Source organism: Lasiosphaeria miniovina (assembly GCF_030549165.1).
Source record: "Lasiosphaeria miniovina strain SMH2392-1A chromosome Unknown B0T26scaffold_1, whole genome shotgun sequence".
NCBI lineage: Eukaryota > Fungi > Ascomycota > Sordariomycetes > Sordariales > Lasiosphaeriaceae > Lasiosphaeria > Lasiosphaeria miniovina.
This window is the reverse complement of record NW_026848220.1, coordinates 4,540,675-4,558,644: the sequence shown is the minus strand read 5'-3', so window position 1 is coordinate 4,558,644 and position 17,970 is coordinate 4,540,675. Positions and strand designations below refer to the sequence as shown.

Sequence of the window (17,970 nt, the reverse complement as noted above, 5' to 3'; positions counted from 1 at the left end):
CCTGGTCCGTCCTTCCTCGGATTCCCCGAGAATCCTCCATCTCACCCGAGAACTCGTCTGTCCCGCGTAAATTTTGCCAATCTTTCGCGTCCTCTTGACTCTTCCACAATTATCTTGTCTCTCGTCTCCAGTCCTCACGGGGCTCACCAGGGAACCTTTGGGACTCCTTTTGGTCGCGTCTCTCTCATGACGCGATCGAGGCTCGGTGCCTGTCGTGGAATAATAAAAAATCCGCACCTCATTTTTTGTGTTGCTTTTCGTTTTGGTATTAACGTGGCTGCCGAGAACCAAGGGGGTATTTGCGTGCATGTTGTTCTGATTTAATAGAGAACAAGGGTTGCAAGCAGATATGCAGCCGTGGCAGCACATCTGTGAGCGAAAAAGAAAAAAGAAAAAAAAGTCAAAATTCACAGAATCGCTGATGCATGACGCTAAAATGGCCCCGAATAAATAACCGAGAAAGGAAAATGGCCGATTCGTTACAATCTTTTTGTCTTCCATATAATCAGAATTCCAACACGAAACGGAACTCTTCCGCCTGGGCCGAGGGGGCCAAGGGGTGGAGTAGATCCGAAATAGTCGTCGACTCAACGACGGAACAGGCGATGACGTCGTCGATCGCCCCTTCAATACCGCATATGTATTGAGCTACCCTCAAAGTATGATGGTTGCGCTGTATGCTGCTGGGGATATGTCGGCATGTGGTGGTTTGGTTGTGGGGTTGGGGTGAGAGGGCACCGCGGAGGTATTTGGAAGTCCTTGACCATCCCACTGTTTTGTACAAAGCAAGGGCCGTCGGGCGTGATGGGTGGGGTCATATACCCGTCGGCCACGCCGGGGACGGCACCGAGGCCCTTGTGAGGAGTGCTGTATACATTGGCCGGCTTGCTGGCGAGGGCCGGTTCGCAGGGCGGAGAAGGAGGGGCCCCTCGTCGGGCGATGGCAGCCTGTTGCGCCAGGAAATCGGCAAGCTTCCCCGATACCCTCGAGTAGTACTGGCTGGAATACTTTCTCGACAGTGTCACCGATGGCTGGTGGAGGTGTTGAGACAAAGTCAACAGAGTCACGTTCTCCACGTGGTCCCACTCTCCGTCGTTCACGTCGGGCTTGCCAAGAATCGCCCTCGCCAGTGCCAATGAGGATCTCGCCATGATCGATGGCTTCGTAGAAACAAAGTCTCGGTGGTAGAGGGCGATCTCGCAGATGTATGCCGCCATATGCTCAACTTCTCTGCTGTCCCGTTCCTCGGCGATGAGTAATTGCGCGAAAAAGTCGACCGTTGGGTGGCCGATGTTCCAGTCGAGAGTGTTGAGAACGTGCATCTCCATTTGCGTGAACATGCCTGCATCGTAGAGGCCGCAGCACATGTTGTTGAGTTCGTTGATCTGTGGCACTCGGTCCTTCTTGTCTCCATACTTTGAAGCAATGAGAAGCGCAGCACAGCCGACCAGCTGGTAGTGTTGCTTATACACCACACGCTTCGAACAGTACCGGTCCAGGAGATTCACAGTCAGGAACAGCGTTTCGGGGAGCAGAGAAAAAGCGGCATGGGCCTCAATCAGGAAGTCGATGAGGTACGGTCGCATAAACCATTGGATCTCACGCTGCATATCAATGAGGTTGGCGTCTGGTAATGTCTCGTCCTAGTTCCCCAGTTAGCTTCTCACCACACCTGAGCCTGCCATGACGGTGTGGTCCATACCTCCATGTGACGCATGTGTTGCATGATGTCCTCGAGATACTCATCACCAGCGAGTCTAGAGAGCTCGTTGGCGATCATCTCTTGCTTGTTGCGTGCAAGCATCTTGGCAGCATCGCGAATGTTCATGCGATGGCATGGCTGGTCATCGGACTCGACGAAGAAGGTATCGTCAGAGGCGTGATTTGAATAGGCCATCTTCGCAACAGAATGACGACCGGGCGGGTCTGTATTCTGGGGATATTTTACAGGTGTGCAGGCAGTGGGGGTTGTTGTGTCTTAAGGAACGACCAATTTTTTTTCCGAGTTCTCCTGGAATCGATGTGATGGTGCCGACAGCTATAGAGAGCGTCGGGTTGGATGTATTAAAACCGGTCGGTCGAGTCAAGGAGTGAGACGTCGCCCCAGTATAAAGACTAGTATTAGATTATTAAAGAGTGTGATGAATACCAAGTTATCAAAAGGAGTGACTGTGGCTGGAAAAGTCGCCAAAAGGATGTGAAAGAAGAATCAGGTCCTCGCAGGGGAGAAGCTGGTGTGTGGCCGGGGAAACGACCTGGTTAAGGAGGACGCCGACGGGTAAGAATGCTTCTAGATATTCAGAATCAGCACGACTCAGATCTCAGTCTAGCTTGACTTTAGCATCACTCCTCGACTCGGCAGCACAGCGCGGGCCAGTGCCCCTAGCTCCACTTTGGCTAGCAGCTCATGTGCAGCCCTGACCGTGATTCGGCCGATCTGCCCTTGTGGGGACGAGATCCGGCACAGGCCGGGTCTCAAAAGAGCGTAAAGGGGCAGGAAACTCAGGTACGCGGCACACGAGAATAGGATCCCTTACCGCCACGATTGCTGGTCTAAAAGAACCGACAAAAATAATGACAAAGGTTCCTGAGGTCGGTGGTGGGAGAAACGAGCTAACGTGTCCCACAGCGAGCCGCCTTCAGGTCGACGGATAGATCAGACGCGATCGTGGATGATGCCGTTGGATTGCAGGGCGCAATCGACTCGGCATGTATCTGCAAGGGCGGGCACGGCACATTTTAGAATTTTTTTCCTCGTCTGAACAGCAATGACAATGACATCAGGGAGCGGCAAGGTGGACGGTTGTGGATGGAAAGGGGCAGGTGGGGCGGGCGGTTTCTTTTCCTGCATACCTCACTCTCAACGCCGGGGGGGAAAGGCCAGAAAAGGCTGCGCACCGTTCGAGCTCATGTAGGGACCGCGTCACTCTCGTGGGCCGTCGAAAGGCGGTTTTTGTGGTTCTTGATAGGAAGATGCCCCTCTCGACACTCCCAAATCTTGCAGTTGCGGCCTGCTCGGTCGGCGGGTCTCGCGGGATCGATGGAGGAATGGGCCGTCGAGGGCGCCGCGGAACGAAGGGAGGCGGACGGGAATTGGAGGATTCCTCGTCGTCGAACCTGGAATGTCCTTCGGGGGAGAATACCAGTCGACAGTGGTGCAGAGAGTTTGTAAAACTGTTGGCGGCGCTAGGAATAGAAACGTTTCTTGGATTTAGGTTTTCTATTCCAGGTCGTCGTCAGGGCGCTCTTGCACGCACACCAGTCCGGCCGTGTCCTTATAAAGGGCTGGGGAGCTTGTCGATAGCCCAGACTTTAGATGTCCTCATTCCCTCCTTTTCTCGAGCGGAGAAACCGAGTCCAAGAGGGATGTTGGAAGGCACGGTGCGGGAGAGGGAATGACTGGTTGCGGATGGAGGAAAGAGGGGGGGAGAGGAAGGGGGAGAGGAGGTAGATATTTGGTGAGGTAGGAGGAGGATGGAGGAGAAGAAAAGGGAGTGGAAGAGAAAGCAAGAGATTGGTTAACGGCCGATTTAAGACAGGGCCCCCAGCTTGCTCACCAAGGCGCTGCTGAGCACCAGCACCAAAGAGCTTGCAGCATTGGCCTTGTATTGAGGTACCTGCCCTGGCCCGGCCGCAGGAGCGCGCACCTGGGGAGTGGTAGGAGCGCCAGGGCAGGGACGAGCCAGGGCAAGGCAGGGCAGGTGGAGTACCGCACCTTCTCGAACAGCCCAGCGCCGCCAAGACACGAACCTGGGTCGCCCGTGCAAGTGGAAGGTGCGAGGTGCATGGTCCTTCCGTCCCTCGTTGTGCAAGGAAGCTTCAGCGGGCGAAAAATAAAATAAAACCCATCCGAGGGGCCGCTCCGAATCCAGCCAAGCAGCGCAAAGCTACTAACCCAGAAGGTACCGCAAACTGCACCATTCAATTCATTGCACCGCACCCAGTCGTGGCTCTGTATTCCCGTCACTGCCAGACGCAACGACGGGGGCGGCCCAAAAGGCAGGCCCACACCTTGTACATGGAAGGTAAGATATGTATGCTCGTATAGTTTTACCGTATTACCGTATTTGCGGCCATTTGGAAGGCGGGTTTATGGTATGGACGTCCATCACAACTGGAAGGCACGGGAAATACGGAGTACGAATATACACAGTACATGCTCTTCCGTCTGGAAAGACTCAAGAGCTACCCTAATATCCAGCGAATCCTCGAAGCCAGACAATGCGCGTGCGAGACGGCTGGCGGGGTATGGCCGTCCACCACCAAACTTTGCGACGCCGCGCGAGGTTGTACTCTCAGATCCATCGACACCATGGACACCATTGTTGGTACCCGAGTCGGCGCCGCGAGGTGGGATGCGGAGGTCACACCCTGGCCAGGCACGGCGACGAGGCTTGCCCTGATGGTTGTTGTTTGGGGGGAAGACCGCGATGTGGTGGGCGAGCCTGCAATTGTGTGGATTCGCTGCTCGGCTGGGAAATTCAGGCCGGGCGGATGAGAGCAGGGATCAACGGGAACTTCGCGGGCACCTCGTCTCGTCACCTCTGGCTCCAACCTAAGGGGGTTGCTAAGTAACTTACCACTGAGGGGCCGAGATTAATAAGAGCTCCAGTCGTAGACTCGCAGCAGAGACAACAGACCAAACTGCAGGGAAGGCTTATTCCCAAACCCAGTAGATAGTGCTGTATGTATGTGTTTATTGCGTGTATTGTATAAATGATATCAGCAAAGATATCGTGTGACACTACGGATAGGTGTCCGTAACAACCTAAAGCGTTGCACTCCGACGGCGTCACTGGCGTTGCACATCGATATTTCGTATGGAGAAGATACCTGGCCTAGTGTAGGTTAGCTGTGGATTGTATATACACCGTTTATGGAGTACGGATTCATGAGGCTGTTGCCCAAAGCCGTAGCAGTGGGCGACAGACTTCAGGTCCAGTGCGAACGTTTCTTTCCTTGCGGGTTCCCAGAGTGTGTTTGTGCGCTCCTCAATTGGCTTGTCAATCTACGTATAATATTTGCTACCTGCCCGAATCCCGTATCCAGAGCTGCAAGCCGGGACAGGCCACGGCGCCTCACAGATTGGCTGCATCAGCAGGAGACAAAGGGAAGAAGGCAGGCAAGCCTCCCGTCGTCTTTTCTTGTGTCGATCCCAGCAGCGCACTCTGCACTTTGCACTTACAGCAGGTACGTGGTATCCGTATGTATGTTACATACATGCATACATACAGCACTTGTGTACCTTATCTTAGGTAAAGGGACCACACTTCGCCTTACCTTCAATGCCTTTCTCAATTTCGGCTTCACAGAACAACCGCAAATGTTGATTGAACTCTGTTGTTGTTGTACACGCGGTACCTACCTAGACACTTCCTTGGGACCTTTCTCGACACATCGCGTCTCCCCTGGAGGATATCACAAAGTCGCGGATGGCCACCGCAGGCCGTCTTGGAGTGAGTATTTGTTTTTGCTTTGGATCCATAGTATAGATCTGTTTGTTTGTTTGTCGTTAGATGGGCCATCTGCCAGGCCCAGGCCCGGGCCTCAGCTTTGGGCCGCCCGTTCTGCTGTTGATTTTAGCGTCAAAGTCTACAGCATCGTGGCGTACATAGGAACTAAACTCTGTCACGCGAGGCTTGTTGCTTATTTTGTCTCTTCTTTATTCCACAACAACCTGAGACAATTGGGTCGCCAACCAAGGTGAGCCTGCACCCGAGGCATCCCGTGCTACTGCGCAGTTTATGTAGGCATGGATGCTTTGTCGCAAGACCTTGAAAAGTGGAGGTTGAAGGTGTGGCATAAGGCGAGCTGCATGTAATATAATATTTGCAGATTAGTCTATGTACCTTCCATGATTTCTGACCACAAGAGAAGCAGTCACCTTGCATGCCTTACACAGTATGGGATAACAAAACACCTTACCCTAGGTATTCCGTTCGCGGGTTCGCGCTGTTTCTGCGTAACGGCCGTGTTCGTAGTGTCCAGTGCCTCTCGCCTGTCCCATGCCCTCTGCATTAGGGGACATAGAACTGGATTCACAATTCAGCGCTCCTGCTTACCCCCACTGCGTCAAGATCCAACTTGTCTCAGAAACCACTAAATGCCAGGTAAATGGTGGTGCTTCTAAGCCAAGTCAAGGTTTTTGTGTGCCTGGGGCAGGAAGAGTTTTGCCAGAAAAACTTACATCAGGTAATTCGTACCCACCACATTGCATGTAATGCGAGAACATTTTGACTTTTCAACTGGAGCACTAAACAGTCGGAAACTTTCGAATTGCCATGCGTCAACCTAAGGTAATGCCCCGCTCGGCAACACCTGGGGAAGGTTCCCAGCAGGCTCTGCACAGAATACAGAGCAGTAAGGCCTCATGGTAGGCGGGCAGTAAGATACTGTACAGACATTCAAAGTCCGATAACTCACTGGACAGTCCAGTCAACGGGTTGGAATCTGGATATGCCGCCAAAGACACGCTCTTCAATTAGCACGCAGAGTGCAACACGGTTCTTTCGCGAGGCCGATATCCATAACTTGCTCCGGCGGACGTGCTTACCACTTTATCAGCCGCTAATGCGGGCCCGTCACGCCTCTTGATCCTTCCACCGCCCAACGCCATCGAGCGCGATACATGCCACCAATTCCAAGGTTTGTCCATAGTGAGGGACGTCTTACTGGGTGCTGCGCATATCATTAAGGCTTGGCGCGTCCGCGTTTAATAGGTTGCGGCTGGAGCCAGTCAGGAGAGGGCCGCTCGGGGAGGCTGGCAGCTGCGGGGCATTGGACGCCGCCCACCTTGGAACCGACAGCAGCTCGCAATGTCGCCAATTCAAGACGCAACTTACGCTCTAGCCAGCCAGCTGGACGGGTCAAGGGGTGAGAGTTCAGGTTGGTAAACCAAGATGGAGGTACCGAGGTGAGGGCGAGCCGCCAAACCTATGCATCCAGAACAGACGGCGGAACGAATCGATCGGCAACTTTGCTACGCCATGGACAAGTCTAATTTGCAGGTGCAGACCGACAGCTGTCGCAGGTGCCAGTGAGGTCTGACAACGTGAAGCTCTCCAGACGTCAAGGCGGCCGTGGTTCCTGGGACCCAGCGGGTCAAGGCAATCTCTGGGTTCCGACAGCCAATCAGGAAGGCGCGACGCGGTGCTGCACGACTTACACAACTCCAATTTAATCATGCGTGTCATGATGAGCCAGAAACATCCAATCCGCGCCAACCAGGGGAAGCCCACTACACACGACAAAAGTATCCACCACAGCCCAGGACCGCCCCAAACCAACCCAGCCTATAGAGGGTCTTCTGCCGTGCTGAGCCTGCAGAGCCAAAGTCAAACAGCCCGATCTCTTTTTCCAGCAGCAGGCAGCGCAGGGCAGAGCAGCAGTCAGACCCGACAATCACTCGGGGCCAAATCATCTTCATCTCTTGATTTCGCACGTCTCGGCGCCGCAAGCCCGGGCGGTCCGACCAGGAGGGAGGGGGTATCCGTATGTGGGGCTCCCATTGGCGGGTCGGCCGACGACGGTCAGTCGATTCGATTCATTGTATTGGGCAACACTGCCGTGCCCCAGCTGTCGCAAACCCAGGTTGACGCCGCCTCAACTCCAGGACAACATGAGTGATGGAAACAGGATATTGTTATTACGCATCGGCCCATCTAAGGCCGCCCGTGCTGCCACTGCCGCCGGGGTCCCGGGGTGCATCTCGGCCCTTCCCACCAAGTAATAATTTCTTGGTCTTATATACGGGAATGTCGCGTGCAACTTGACCGACTGAGGTTGTGCACGAGGGAGCCGCCTGTCGTTTGGCTCAGAGTGCTTCACCGTCAGCCTGCAATATTAATTACATCCGCATGCCGTGAGACTCCGCCTCGTCTGCCTTGGCGATCGCCAGCGGAAAGGGCGGCCACGCCAGTCTTGTGTTATCGTCGATATCGCTCTTTCATCAAGCTGGGGCAGCAAACCTGGGGTTTCCCATTGATCCGCAGGCCGCCTTTTCCCCAACCACCGCGGGGTCGTCCTGGGCCGACCCCTAAGCTCCCGTCTTCGAGGCTTTCCAACAGTGCTAGCCAGGGGTGGGAACATGGCACTTGGGAGGTCCAATGAGGCACATCGTCAAGCCATCAACGGATTACGATGTGTTGCCCAATTCGCAGGCCGGCCGCACACACTCTCGCAATCGCACCCGGCACTAGATTGGATATGTGGGGCAGCCATGCAAGTCTGAGACATGCTGTAAATCCGACTTGCTTTTGCTGGTGAAGGACCGCAAACGCGGCCGTGGCCAGCGCTGGCGTTCACGAGACTCTGGTATTGTTGTTATTGTTTTCTTCCCAAGAGCTACAACCTGAGAGGCCCATGAGAGCTCCCTGCTGGTTTGAGTGAGATCTCGTCATTCTATTGCACTTCTGCAACCCCCCCCCCAGAGAATGGAAACTCTTCAGGGCGGCGTTGTCCCAGGGCCTCGGCACGTATAAACACAACTATATCAGTGGAAACACGGGGTTCTGTTACTTGTCTTGCACTATTAATTTCTTCCATCAACCCCATTCGTATCTTCGACTATGCCGCGTGGATCTATAACGAGCCAGATATCGCCGATACGGCACAAAGGACGCCAGTTACTTTGGCTCAGAGAACCTAGCGATGTCTTCACTTACACCATGTCTTTCTGACAAGAGGATTACTAACTGCGCTCCGCGGCAGGATGGTCCGCGGATGTCTACATCAACCCCCTCTCCCCTAATCTCCAGGATTTTATGGTTGCCAAGAGAGCGAGCTCGGACGTGCACACTTTGCGATACGTCCGTCTCTCTCGGGTTCGTGTCCTAGAGGCCGCATATCCGTCAAGTCGCCGTCGAATCCTCGTCGAGTCCCATCTCGTCACGTTTGTTCAGATCTTTGACAGTGGCTGGCTGAAGTGCAGACCGCAAGTCTTGTTCGCACCGCAAGCGACCAGACAGACACATGCACATGCAAGGCATTTGCACATATGTGAGAGCGCGAATGCGTACCAACACCATGATCGTATCGTATCGCATCACCGCCCAGGCTTGATCCCTGATTCCTGATTCCTGCCCGCGTTCGTGGCTGGCAGGCAGGCAGCATCGCGAAACTGCCTCAGTCCGCTTGAGCTGTCCAGGATCCCCGCAAGAAGGCAGCTACCTTAGCTCCCTGGATTTCTGGCAACAGCAGCAACATTACTCCTGGTTGACATCTCTGCAACCCCAGCTTTAGCCGTACGGGAGTCCGAAGACAACAACCACGGGTCAAAAAGCCCGGATAGCACTCAAGAACCTTATTGCACTTTTCCCGTTTACCATGGAGGTTACCCCTCACTGACATCCCGGAACTGGGTGGATGGGTGCGGCGAGGCGTGCCCAAGATCGTGTAGGTATTTCTAGCTGAGAGGGGAAGAAGGCCCTGGGCCAATCGTAGGCCCCAAGTCCCTTTGAGTTGAAACTCCCTTTGCCAGCACACCAAGGAGGGTGGCCTTTCCAAACTGGAATCGCCTTCTCATTATTGGTGGAGCAGACGATAGCTTCAGACCCAGCTTTCCCGGTGGCTGGGCGAACAGGAGATCTCTACTGGACAGCCCAGAAGAGGAGCAACGTTTGATCGGTGTCAGCTAAATCTGATTATCGAAGTCTTTCCCAGTTTTGAGGGGCCAACGGGACCCGGGAGTTATCAGTTGCGTCATGAAGCGGAACTTCTTTGCATCCGGTCCACACCGCAGGCCAAGCTCGCCGCCGGCTCTACTCGGCGAATAGACAGCGCGGCCGGCACATTCGGCACGGCCGTTCCAGACACCGTGTCGGTATGGAGTATTTCGCCTCTGAACGATTTCTTGAATTTCAATTACTTGTGTTCGGTACTGGGCATACGCCGAGTTATTCGGCGATGTAATGCCTAGACTCTAGAAGGAGCCAGCGGCTTCCCAGCATAGCCCTGCAGTCTTGCTCAAAGTACAAGCATCAATGTGTGCGTAATTACGTAGCCGATGGAGATGTTCAGGGCGGCAAATATTTTCCAAGATGGGTTGGGATGGTATCTACTGCGCCTGCCAAGCTTGCCGTTCGATCAGCAGGTCTGTGTTCACACAACTAGAAAGGGAGACTGTGTTCACGAGGCCGGCTCCGTGCCTCGGCGGCTTGCCTCGGCGACTTGCATCCCGTTTACAGAGGCCGCACGAGGTCCGGGGCGACGAGCACAGCACTGGCAGGATTGAGGCGAAGCTAGTTCAATGTAAGCACCTTTTTCTTTTCGGTTTGCCTGCTAGCGACTTTGGGGGATAGATCTGAATCCTTGATGCCTCCGCCCCGCTCCGTCAACCACTCGATGGCGATCCACCGAGGGTGATTACGGCTCCAACTGCACCAACCGCAGGACGATAGATTGCGCGAAGCATGGTAACGGCGGGGAAAGATATTTTTGCTCGACCCAACCTTGCAGGGAGGAGAACAAGGAGCAAACAAGAAGATGAAGGGAAAAAATAGTTTCACGATTGCGATTGGAAGAATCATTGCCCTTCAAGCCCTCCTGGGTGCCACACTCCTTGTTCACTTCCTCGGCTGTTGGCCTTTCGACAGGGCAGGTGGATGAGTACTGGGGTTGAAACAAATCCTCACCTCAGCCAAGTTGCCAAGGGACGGATTTGGAGAACGCAAAACTGCTAAACCACACAGTACGACATGCGTTGGAACCTTTCATCCGTCGCGTATGACGCGATTCTCACGGGGATACACTGAACTCCTCAAAAGGCCCTTATCAGGGACGAGACGGCGGTCAATGGCCAATGTCTTAAATTACCCCTCGGCTCGTGCCATGACGCCGCGTTTGGCCGGATGTCTGCCGTGGCACAGACTTAGAGTGGTGTCGTGGTTGCGGAGTTGCGACCTTGCGACCTTGCGACCTTGACTTTTTAGCGGGAGGAAGGGGCGAGCTTGGGGCCCAGCGGAGCAAGGGCGGGACAGCAAGCCCAGACCAGACGGTCGCTTATTGTTAACCTAGAGCCGAGAGAGGAATCGTGACGGTGGCTGACAGAAAGAACGAAGAAAAATAAACATCCAAGATTAAAAACGAAAATGACCTCACAAGCGTGCACAGTGTGGAGGAGTTTTTATCAAATATCGCTTTTTCAATCAGATGCATGCGGGCCACACCATCTAGATCTGGGGTTGGGGTTCTGGAAGATCTGAAGAACAACCCTTGCCTGCAGCTGAACAGGACTGGTAAGGCTGAGCTAGCCAGGTGGCACAACGAGGCTGCAAAGTGGATCCTCAGGCAACAAAAAGAAAAGTATTGGCGAAGGAAAAGAAAAGTGCAACGCCGATGACTCGGGTCCGTGCCCCACAATGAACCACACCAGTTACTAGTCGGCAGTGGCACCTGCTTCCTGCTTCAGCCAGGAGAAAGCCCGCACAGTGGGTTACTTTGAACGGGGCAGCTGCAATGCAGCAATGCAGCAAGCAAGCAACTTCCATTGACACTCCATGAAAAGAAACATGGAAGCGTCCCCCAGAGTTCCCTGCTTGTGAGGGAAAAGATGCAACATCAGAATGGTCGACCCCGTCTATCCGACAGTCTCGAATCCTCCGTGGATGCAGAGCTCCCCGTCCTGCGCTTGGATCTCTCCCGTCTTGCACGCTCGCACAGTACGAAGTGGCATTTTCGCGATTCTTATTTCCCTATCGGGACGAAAATGAATATCCGTATACCCTCGGTTTCTCTTTTCTGCCTTTAATGTCGATCGATTCTGACGCCGCTCCGGCCTGCCTAACCCACCTTCAGGCGGGCCAGATGCAAAGCGACAAGACTGGTCGCAGGCAACAACAACATACATACCTACCTACCTTACGTGCACTGAATCTGAGAGCCGGAACAAGAGAGAAGACAGAAACGAGTTGTCCCAGCAAGGGCCCGAGCGAGAGAATATCAATCTATCCCTGGACCTAATTCGGCAACTGCGTCTCTCCATCATCTCTACCGGCAGTCCAGAACAACCAAAAATGGACAGGGGGGGAAGCTCGAGAGAGCCCCCCTAATAGGACGGAAAGAGAAATGGAATATTGATGATCGTTGATATGGCTGGTTTATTACCACCCGCGATCTCCAAGCCGTTTCACATATTCTCCCCCTTCTTTTCTTTGCAGCTATAGGTTCGCGACGCGTCGCTGTGCCGCCAAAGCTCGTGTCTTTATTCCCCGGCTCCCCACCCGTCGCCTTCGTCTTTTTACCTGGACACGACGACTTGGGAGACAAGGACGGGGTTTGTTTCGTTCGGTGCTACACTGCCAATGGATACTGCTGCTCCTGCTACTGCTGCCGCTGCCGCTGCTCCTGCTGCGTAAAGCCAGAGCGAGTGAGAGGCCCGACCGATCCCTTCGGTTATCCTTGGACGGCACAGCTCTTTGACCGCCCCGGCCTTGGCCCGTGCTCCCGCCTTTTCCCTTTGCTGGAATGACGACCGTACCGACCTCGGTGCAGGTAGCAGGCGTAGGCAGGTAGGTAGCTCTATCCAAGGCTCAAGGAGGGCTCCATACCACGAATGGACACGGTGACGTGAAAGAGCCCCGCCTACTACATGTGGATGTGCATACTACTGTCCAGCACTCGAGTCCAGCGCGCGGACGGCACACGCTCACGGACTTTTAGACTAGTCGGCAGAAAGACGCATCGGAAGGTTCCTTTCCCACTCTCTGCAGATGCAGGTTGGGCTGTCGGAGAGAACGTGCACTAAAACGGCTTCTCTTTGCATGTCCCAATGCCCAATCCAGACACATTCCCCAATTGCTTCAATAATGGAAAGGGGTCCATCCATTGCAGCAGCACTTTCGGTCTGCGGCTTGTGCTGTGTGGGGTTTCCTCTTCTACCAGCCGTCGTTACATCTAATTACTCGGCGAGGGAGGGGAGCGGGAAGTCAGGACCAAAGCGCTGAACCCTCGTTGTGCAACCGTGGAAACAAAGTGCGGACTTCAAACTTGCCGTCCCGAGAGGCCAATGAGCAGCGGCTATGCTACCCGGAGACTTGTTGCTGACATGGTCTGTGGGCAAATCCGCTGTGTAATGTACCACTTTGCGGTCGTTTCGGCGCTTGGTACGGATCACGACGGGGTCTTGAGAGGAGAGAACCAGACAAAACGATCCAATAAGATGGCCTCTGCATTTCCCCGCAACCCAGACTCTGCCCGGCCAGGAAACACTTCTTGCGCAGAGATTTTTTTTTCCGGCTCCAGTGGAGAAGATGCCCAGTGCGTTGCCCCCAATGTGGCCTCATCAGTCTTACCATCTGGATGTTTCACGATAATGAATCGAGTGTTCAGGATCGGTCTCTCGTTCCCAACGTCGTATGACAGCCGTCACAACATCACATCATCGGACAAGAACTTAGGAGGAATTTGCGATGGATATTGCGTGGTTATTCCGTACTGGCTATAGACAGACCCCTTAAACGTGCACCGGCATCTGACGGCGTCCTCCGGATGGCCATCCCGGCACCGCCTACCCCACATTTACCGGAGGCCGCACCCCCCCTGATGCCGGATCGGGGCAGGGTCTGGCTGAGCGGGGGTTTTCGGGAGTTCGAAAAAGAGCGCGCTCAGTGGAGACTGGAGAGGCTCTCAGCTTGGACCGATTACTTGCATGCTGCGCATCACCCCCTACGCAGTAGAGTCCCCTCACTGCCGTCGAAGACTTCCGCTGCTTCTCCACATAGGGCCCAGGTTTGCACGCGCTACACGGCTAACGCGTAGGACTTCTTACGCAATTCATCCGCCGAAGCCGAAAAATGTCTTTGTTCTGTGTCTCCTTCAGCCACCAGCGAGCGGCTGCTGAGTGGCGACGAGCGGACACTTTTCCCTTTTCGGCAGCACGGGTTGGCTTAGCCGTGGGGAGAAACGAACAGGCCGCCTCTTCAATGTGATACCTTATTAAACTTGCCGGCAACTCGTCCTGTCAAGTTTCTACTTTATGATCAACGGCTGGCACGGATTCGGCAGCAGGAAAAGAAGGCACTCGAAGCCTAGGTAAAGTAAAAGAAAAAGGCGCAGGCGGGCGCAAAAGCACGCTCAGATAGTAACCAAGAATTGAAAGAAACAGTGGCCCACGCGCACGCACGCACTCTCTCTTCAACTCGTCCGTCTCGTTCCCTCAAACGCGCTCAATCCAAGAACGGGCAACAAAGGCCGAATTGGCCAATCGATGGGCGAGCAACTTAGAGAGGTCTGACATGGGTTCGCGTAAGAGAGACGCGTTACGGGATTGTTTGGCGCCATTGCACTACCACCAGCTGCTGATGGGTGGTGGTGGTAATGTAATGGTCCTGCTGCTGGCCTGCTGTCGGTGCTTCTGCAGGCCATCATGTCGCGTTTGGGCTGCAGCAAGCCATTGGCACGGCACTGGTGCTGGTGCGGTGCGTGTTCGGTTTCGACATGGACCCAGCTCGTCATCCCGCGTCCGAGATTTAGCGCTGAAGATGGGGAGGCTGGGCTGGACTGGGCTGGGGGCTGAGATTGTGTGAGAAGCGGAGCGGGGATGTTCACACTTCAGCACCAACGCAAGCCCAGGCCGAATCGGGACAGCGCAGACGAGATCTGCCTCTTGACTTCACTCTCTGCTGCCAAAGCCGCATGAGGGTTTTTACAGGTTGGAAACCAAGGAACTTGTGATCACCAAGTCTTACCCGCTTCTCAGCTCCGTCTCTACATATGCAAGCAAGGAGCCGACCAGTTGGGAAGTCTCATGACTTGCTCTCCCTTTTCACCCCCCAAGTCTAAATCCTGCGCCGGTTGCTGAGCAGACAGATGACTTCCTCTCGTCCGCCATCTGGTGGTTCAACCCCGAACTGGCTAGCTGGATCCATCGGCTTCGCTTTTTGTTGTTTTTAAAGATGGCGGGGGGATGCATGAGCCGACAACGCCGCCGAGAACCGCCTTGACGAACGGACGGCATCAGCGTTTCTGGTCGGCGACGCGCCCCCAGTCTCTTACTTGCGACAGCGAGGGGGAGGGGAGGGCCCCAGAAGGCGAAGCAAGAGGCCGACGATCCCATGATGCATCATCCCATAGACGACTGTATTCCCAGTTCATGCGGTTCGAAGATGCCGGCAAAAGTTTGTCACATCCGTTCGCAGCGGCGGCGACTGCCCTCTCATTCGACGGATCCCCTGGGCTAGGTGCCTGCTGGGGCGATGCCATCACGTGTTTCCAGGGACGCGGGCGCGAATCAAAAAAAGACATGGACATGACATGAATGGACCCAACGCGGGCGGGCATCAGCAAGCGGCGACCAGTGGGCGGGCAAGAGCAGAAGCTTTAACTCGATCCATCGCACATTACCCATCGCAAGTGGTCCTGGCTTAGAGCGAGCAGGGCAAGCCAAGGCAAGGAAGAAGGCGAAGTGCATGGAGAGGGAAGAGCAAACGCCCCCCGCCACAGAGAGAAACTTGTACATGTCTTCTCTTCGGTGCCATTTGATGCGTGCTTCCTCGAAACTACCTAGCAGCGAACCCAGCTAGCTAGCCTGCATCTTGAGGCAAACCATCCATTCCACGATCTGCCCGCGGGCGCGGGCGCGGGCGCGGGCGCGAGCGAGCTGCAGCGAGCACGCCAACCATCTCTAATGCACGCCACGAGGTGACATTTTCAAGGCCTCGCCGTGTTTCTCTCTGAAGCCATCGCGTCTCCCATTGGCCGATCCTTCAGCGGGGAACCCAAAGACTACAATGCACTTGGCCAGGAGAAGTTGCAACCCGGAGGAGGCCACTCTTACCAACAATTGTCATCGGGACTCGGCGTCCCTTTTAGACTGGACTGGCTGTTGGTGTGAAATAATAATAAGCTGATCTGATGCGGGCAAAATAATTGTGATACTGCAGGCCGGGCGGCCGGCCGGCGAGTTCTTCAACGATAATAATACTGTATGTGTCACGGCCGGCTTGGAATGAGGGCGGAACTCCTCTATTGGGCGCTATAGACGAAGATTCTAAACTAAAGGGAAAAGGGAAAAGAAGCTCAAAAGCCTCCCCTCGCGAGATTCTTCCAGGGCGTCTCAAGGTGGGGCTCTGGCTGGTCGGGTGGATCCACCCAACTGGCGTCTGATTAGTCAGAGCGTCTGGGAGGCCTGGAGGACCAGGCCCTCACAGTATGTATGTACATACAGTACCGTACCACCACCAACGGGCAGCAAAGCAAGGCTCTTCTGGATACATATATCCGCCGTTGAAAATGCCGTCAGCAAGCAGGTAGGCAAATAGGCACTTACTTGGTCACTATTTGCGGAGGAAGTGGAGAGAGACAAGGAGGATCCGTTGATGACGTTGGCAGTAGCCGAGCACTACGGAGCAGAGCAGGAGCAGTTTCCAGTTTGTTGCTAGCTGCTAGTTGCTAGTTGCTAGTTGCTAGCTGACGCCGGGACGGCCGTTTCGGCTTCGCTACCCTTCTTCACATGGGCTAAGGGAGGGAGGGGCTTAGGGCCTCGCTAAACTGCAAGTCTTCGGCCTCCAAATGGGAGACAGTTGATATCTTGGCCGCCGCACGCCATCGTCAGCGGGGCTCCAGGGGCCCAGGCGGGCAGAAACGCCCGGGCAACTAATCAAGCAAGCACGTCCAAGTTTTTAAAGAGTTGGCAATATTCGCTGCTTGCTTATTACCTAGCAGTGCTGCAGTGTCTTCAGAGACCTTGTTTCCCCGGGGGCGAGAGAGCGCGTACATACAGAGTATTCACTCGTCATACTGATGAATTGTACATACCTGCCCAACACAGCAGGCACGTCGTCGTGGGCAATTACTGCAATCTCGTTAATCGGCCGTCCCTAACCTCTTTGTATGTATTGGGTCTGGGCGGGACTGGGGGTGGCTCCTGGAGTTTGGCATGACAAGGGGGCTTTCCTGGATTGGGAACAAGAGTCGAGATTGCGTGAGCCAAACACACGCCGGCCCGCCAAATCGATCGACGGTTCGGCCGCCGCGCTCTACGCAGCAGCATTCTTCAGCAGACAGACAAACAGAAAATATAGAACCTTTGCGGATATTCCACGGAGAGAGTTTCAGGGCATCCATCATCAATGACATCGCCTCGCGGCATTTCCACCGCAACCAAAAACAAAGCAGCTTTTCCGCCGAGGAGCAGTGTCTCTCCAACGAAGGGCTCCGTCTGTCTGCAGAGCCTTCCTGATCTTCCTAGGATAGGTGGCTTCTCAAGTCGCCTAATGGCCAATAACCTCCCCCTACCTAGCGGACCAGACGGACAGACGGACAGACGGGGAAGGGCTTCCTACTAGCACAGCACAGCACGCCAGGCTACGGCGTGCGTTCGTTAGCTAATAAGCCCCTTGGATGCGACATCCGCGACTCTATTTTAAGAGCTGTCTGTCTGTTCTGTTCCAAGTTCTAACCAGATCATGCCAGCCAGCCTTTTTCTTTTCCTTGAGGATACTGTAATGTGCAATGTGCAGAGTGCTGACTTGCCTCTATGTAAGGTACTTACACAATTTATATACAGCTCGTTCATTAATGATGATTACGGGGTACGCACTCCGTATGCACCGGATGCTTCTTTGTCACGCTTGATAAGAACAAGGCAAGGCAAGGCGCCATGGAAAACTGAAACGAAGCCAATGAACAACCCACTCTGCCAGCCAGACCGACAAGCAGACAAACAGTGTTCGCCAGTCAGCTCGCTTTATCACAGCCTGTCGTGTCGTCTCTTCTTTCTCTTCTTCTTGTCCCCCACCCTCCTGGGACCCCCTGCCCTGCCCTGTGCGTGGGAAAGGTGGGTGTCATCTCCGTGGCCTCCTTCCTCCCTCCGTTCAGTCTCCTCTGTACTCCGTAAAGTACATACATGGGATTCAATTCTCCGACGGCCTGGTTATTGGTCATGTCTTTTTGTTTTGGGGAGGCGCGTTTGAACGTCGTCGCCTTGCTGGCTGCCCGCCTCTGGTCTACAGACGGCGCTGGCAAGACCTGCCA

At 54.6% G+C, this 17,970-nt stretch overlaps 1 protein-coding gene across 1 annotated transcript; it reads right to left on the bottom strand.

The window, feature by feature from the left end:
- Positions 1-626: 626 nt before the first annotated feature.
- On the bottom strand, positions 627-1,897 carry B0T26DRAFT_633386 (cyclin-like protein; the record flags this gene model as incomplete). Its single annotated transcript, XM_060436538.1, has 2 exons — positions 627-1,643; positions 1,703-1,897. 2 exons carry the CDS (start codon positions 1,895-1,897, stop codon positions 627-629), a joined length of 1,212 nt encoding a protein of 403 aa, XP_060303118.1.
- Between the last annotated feature and the right edge of the window lie 16,073 nt (positions 1,898-17,970).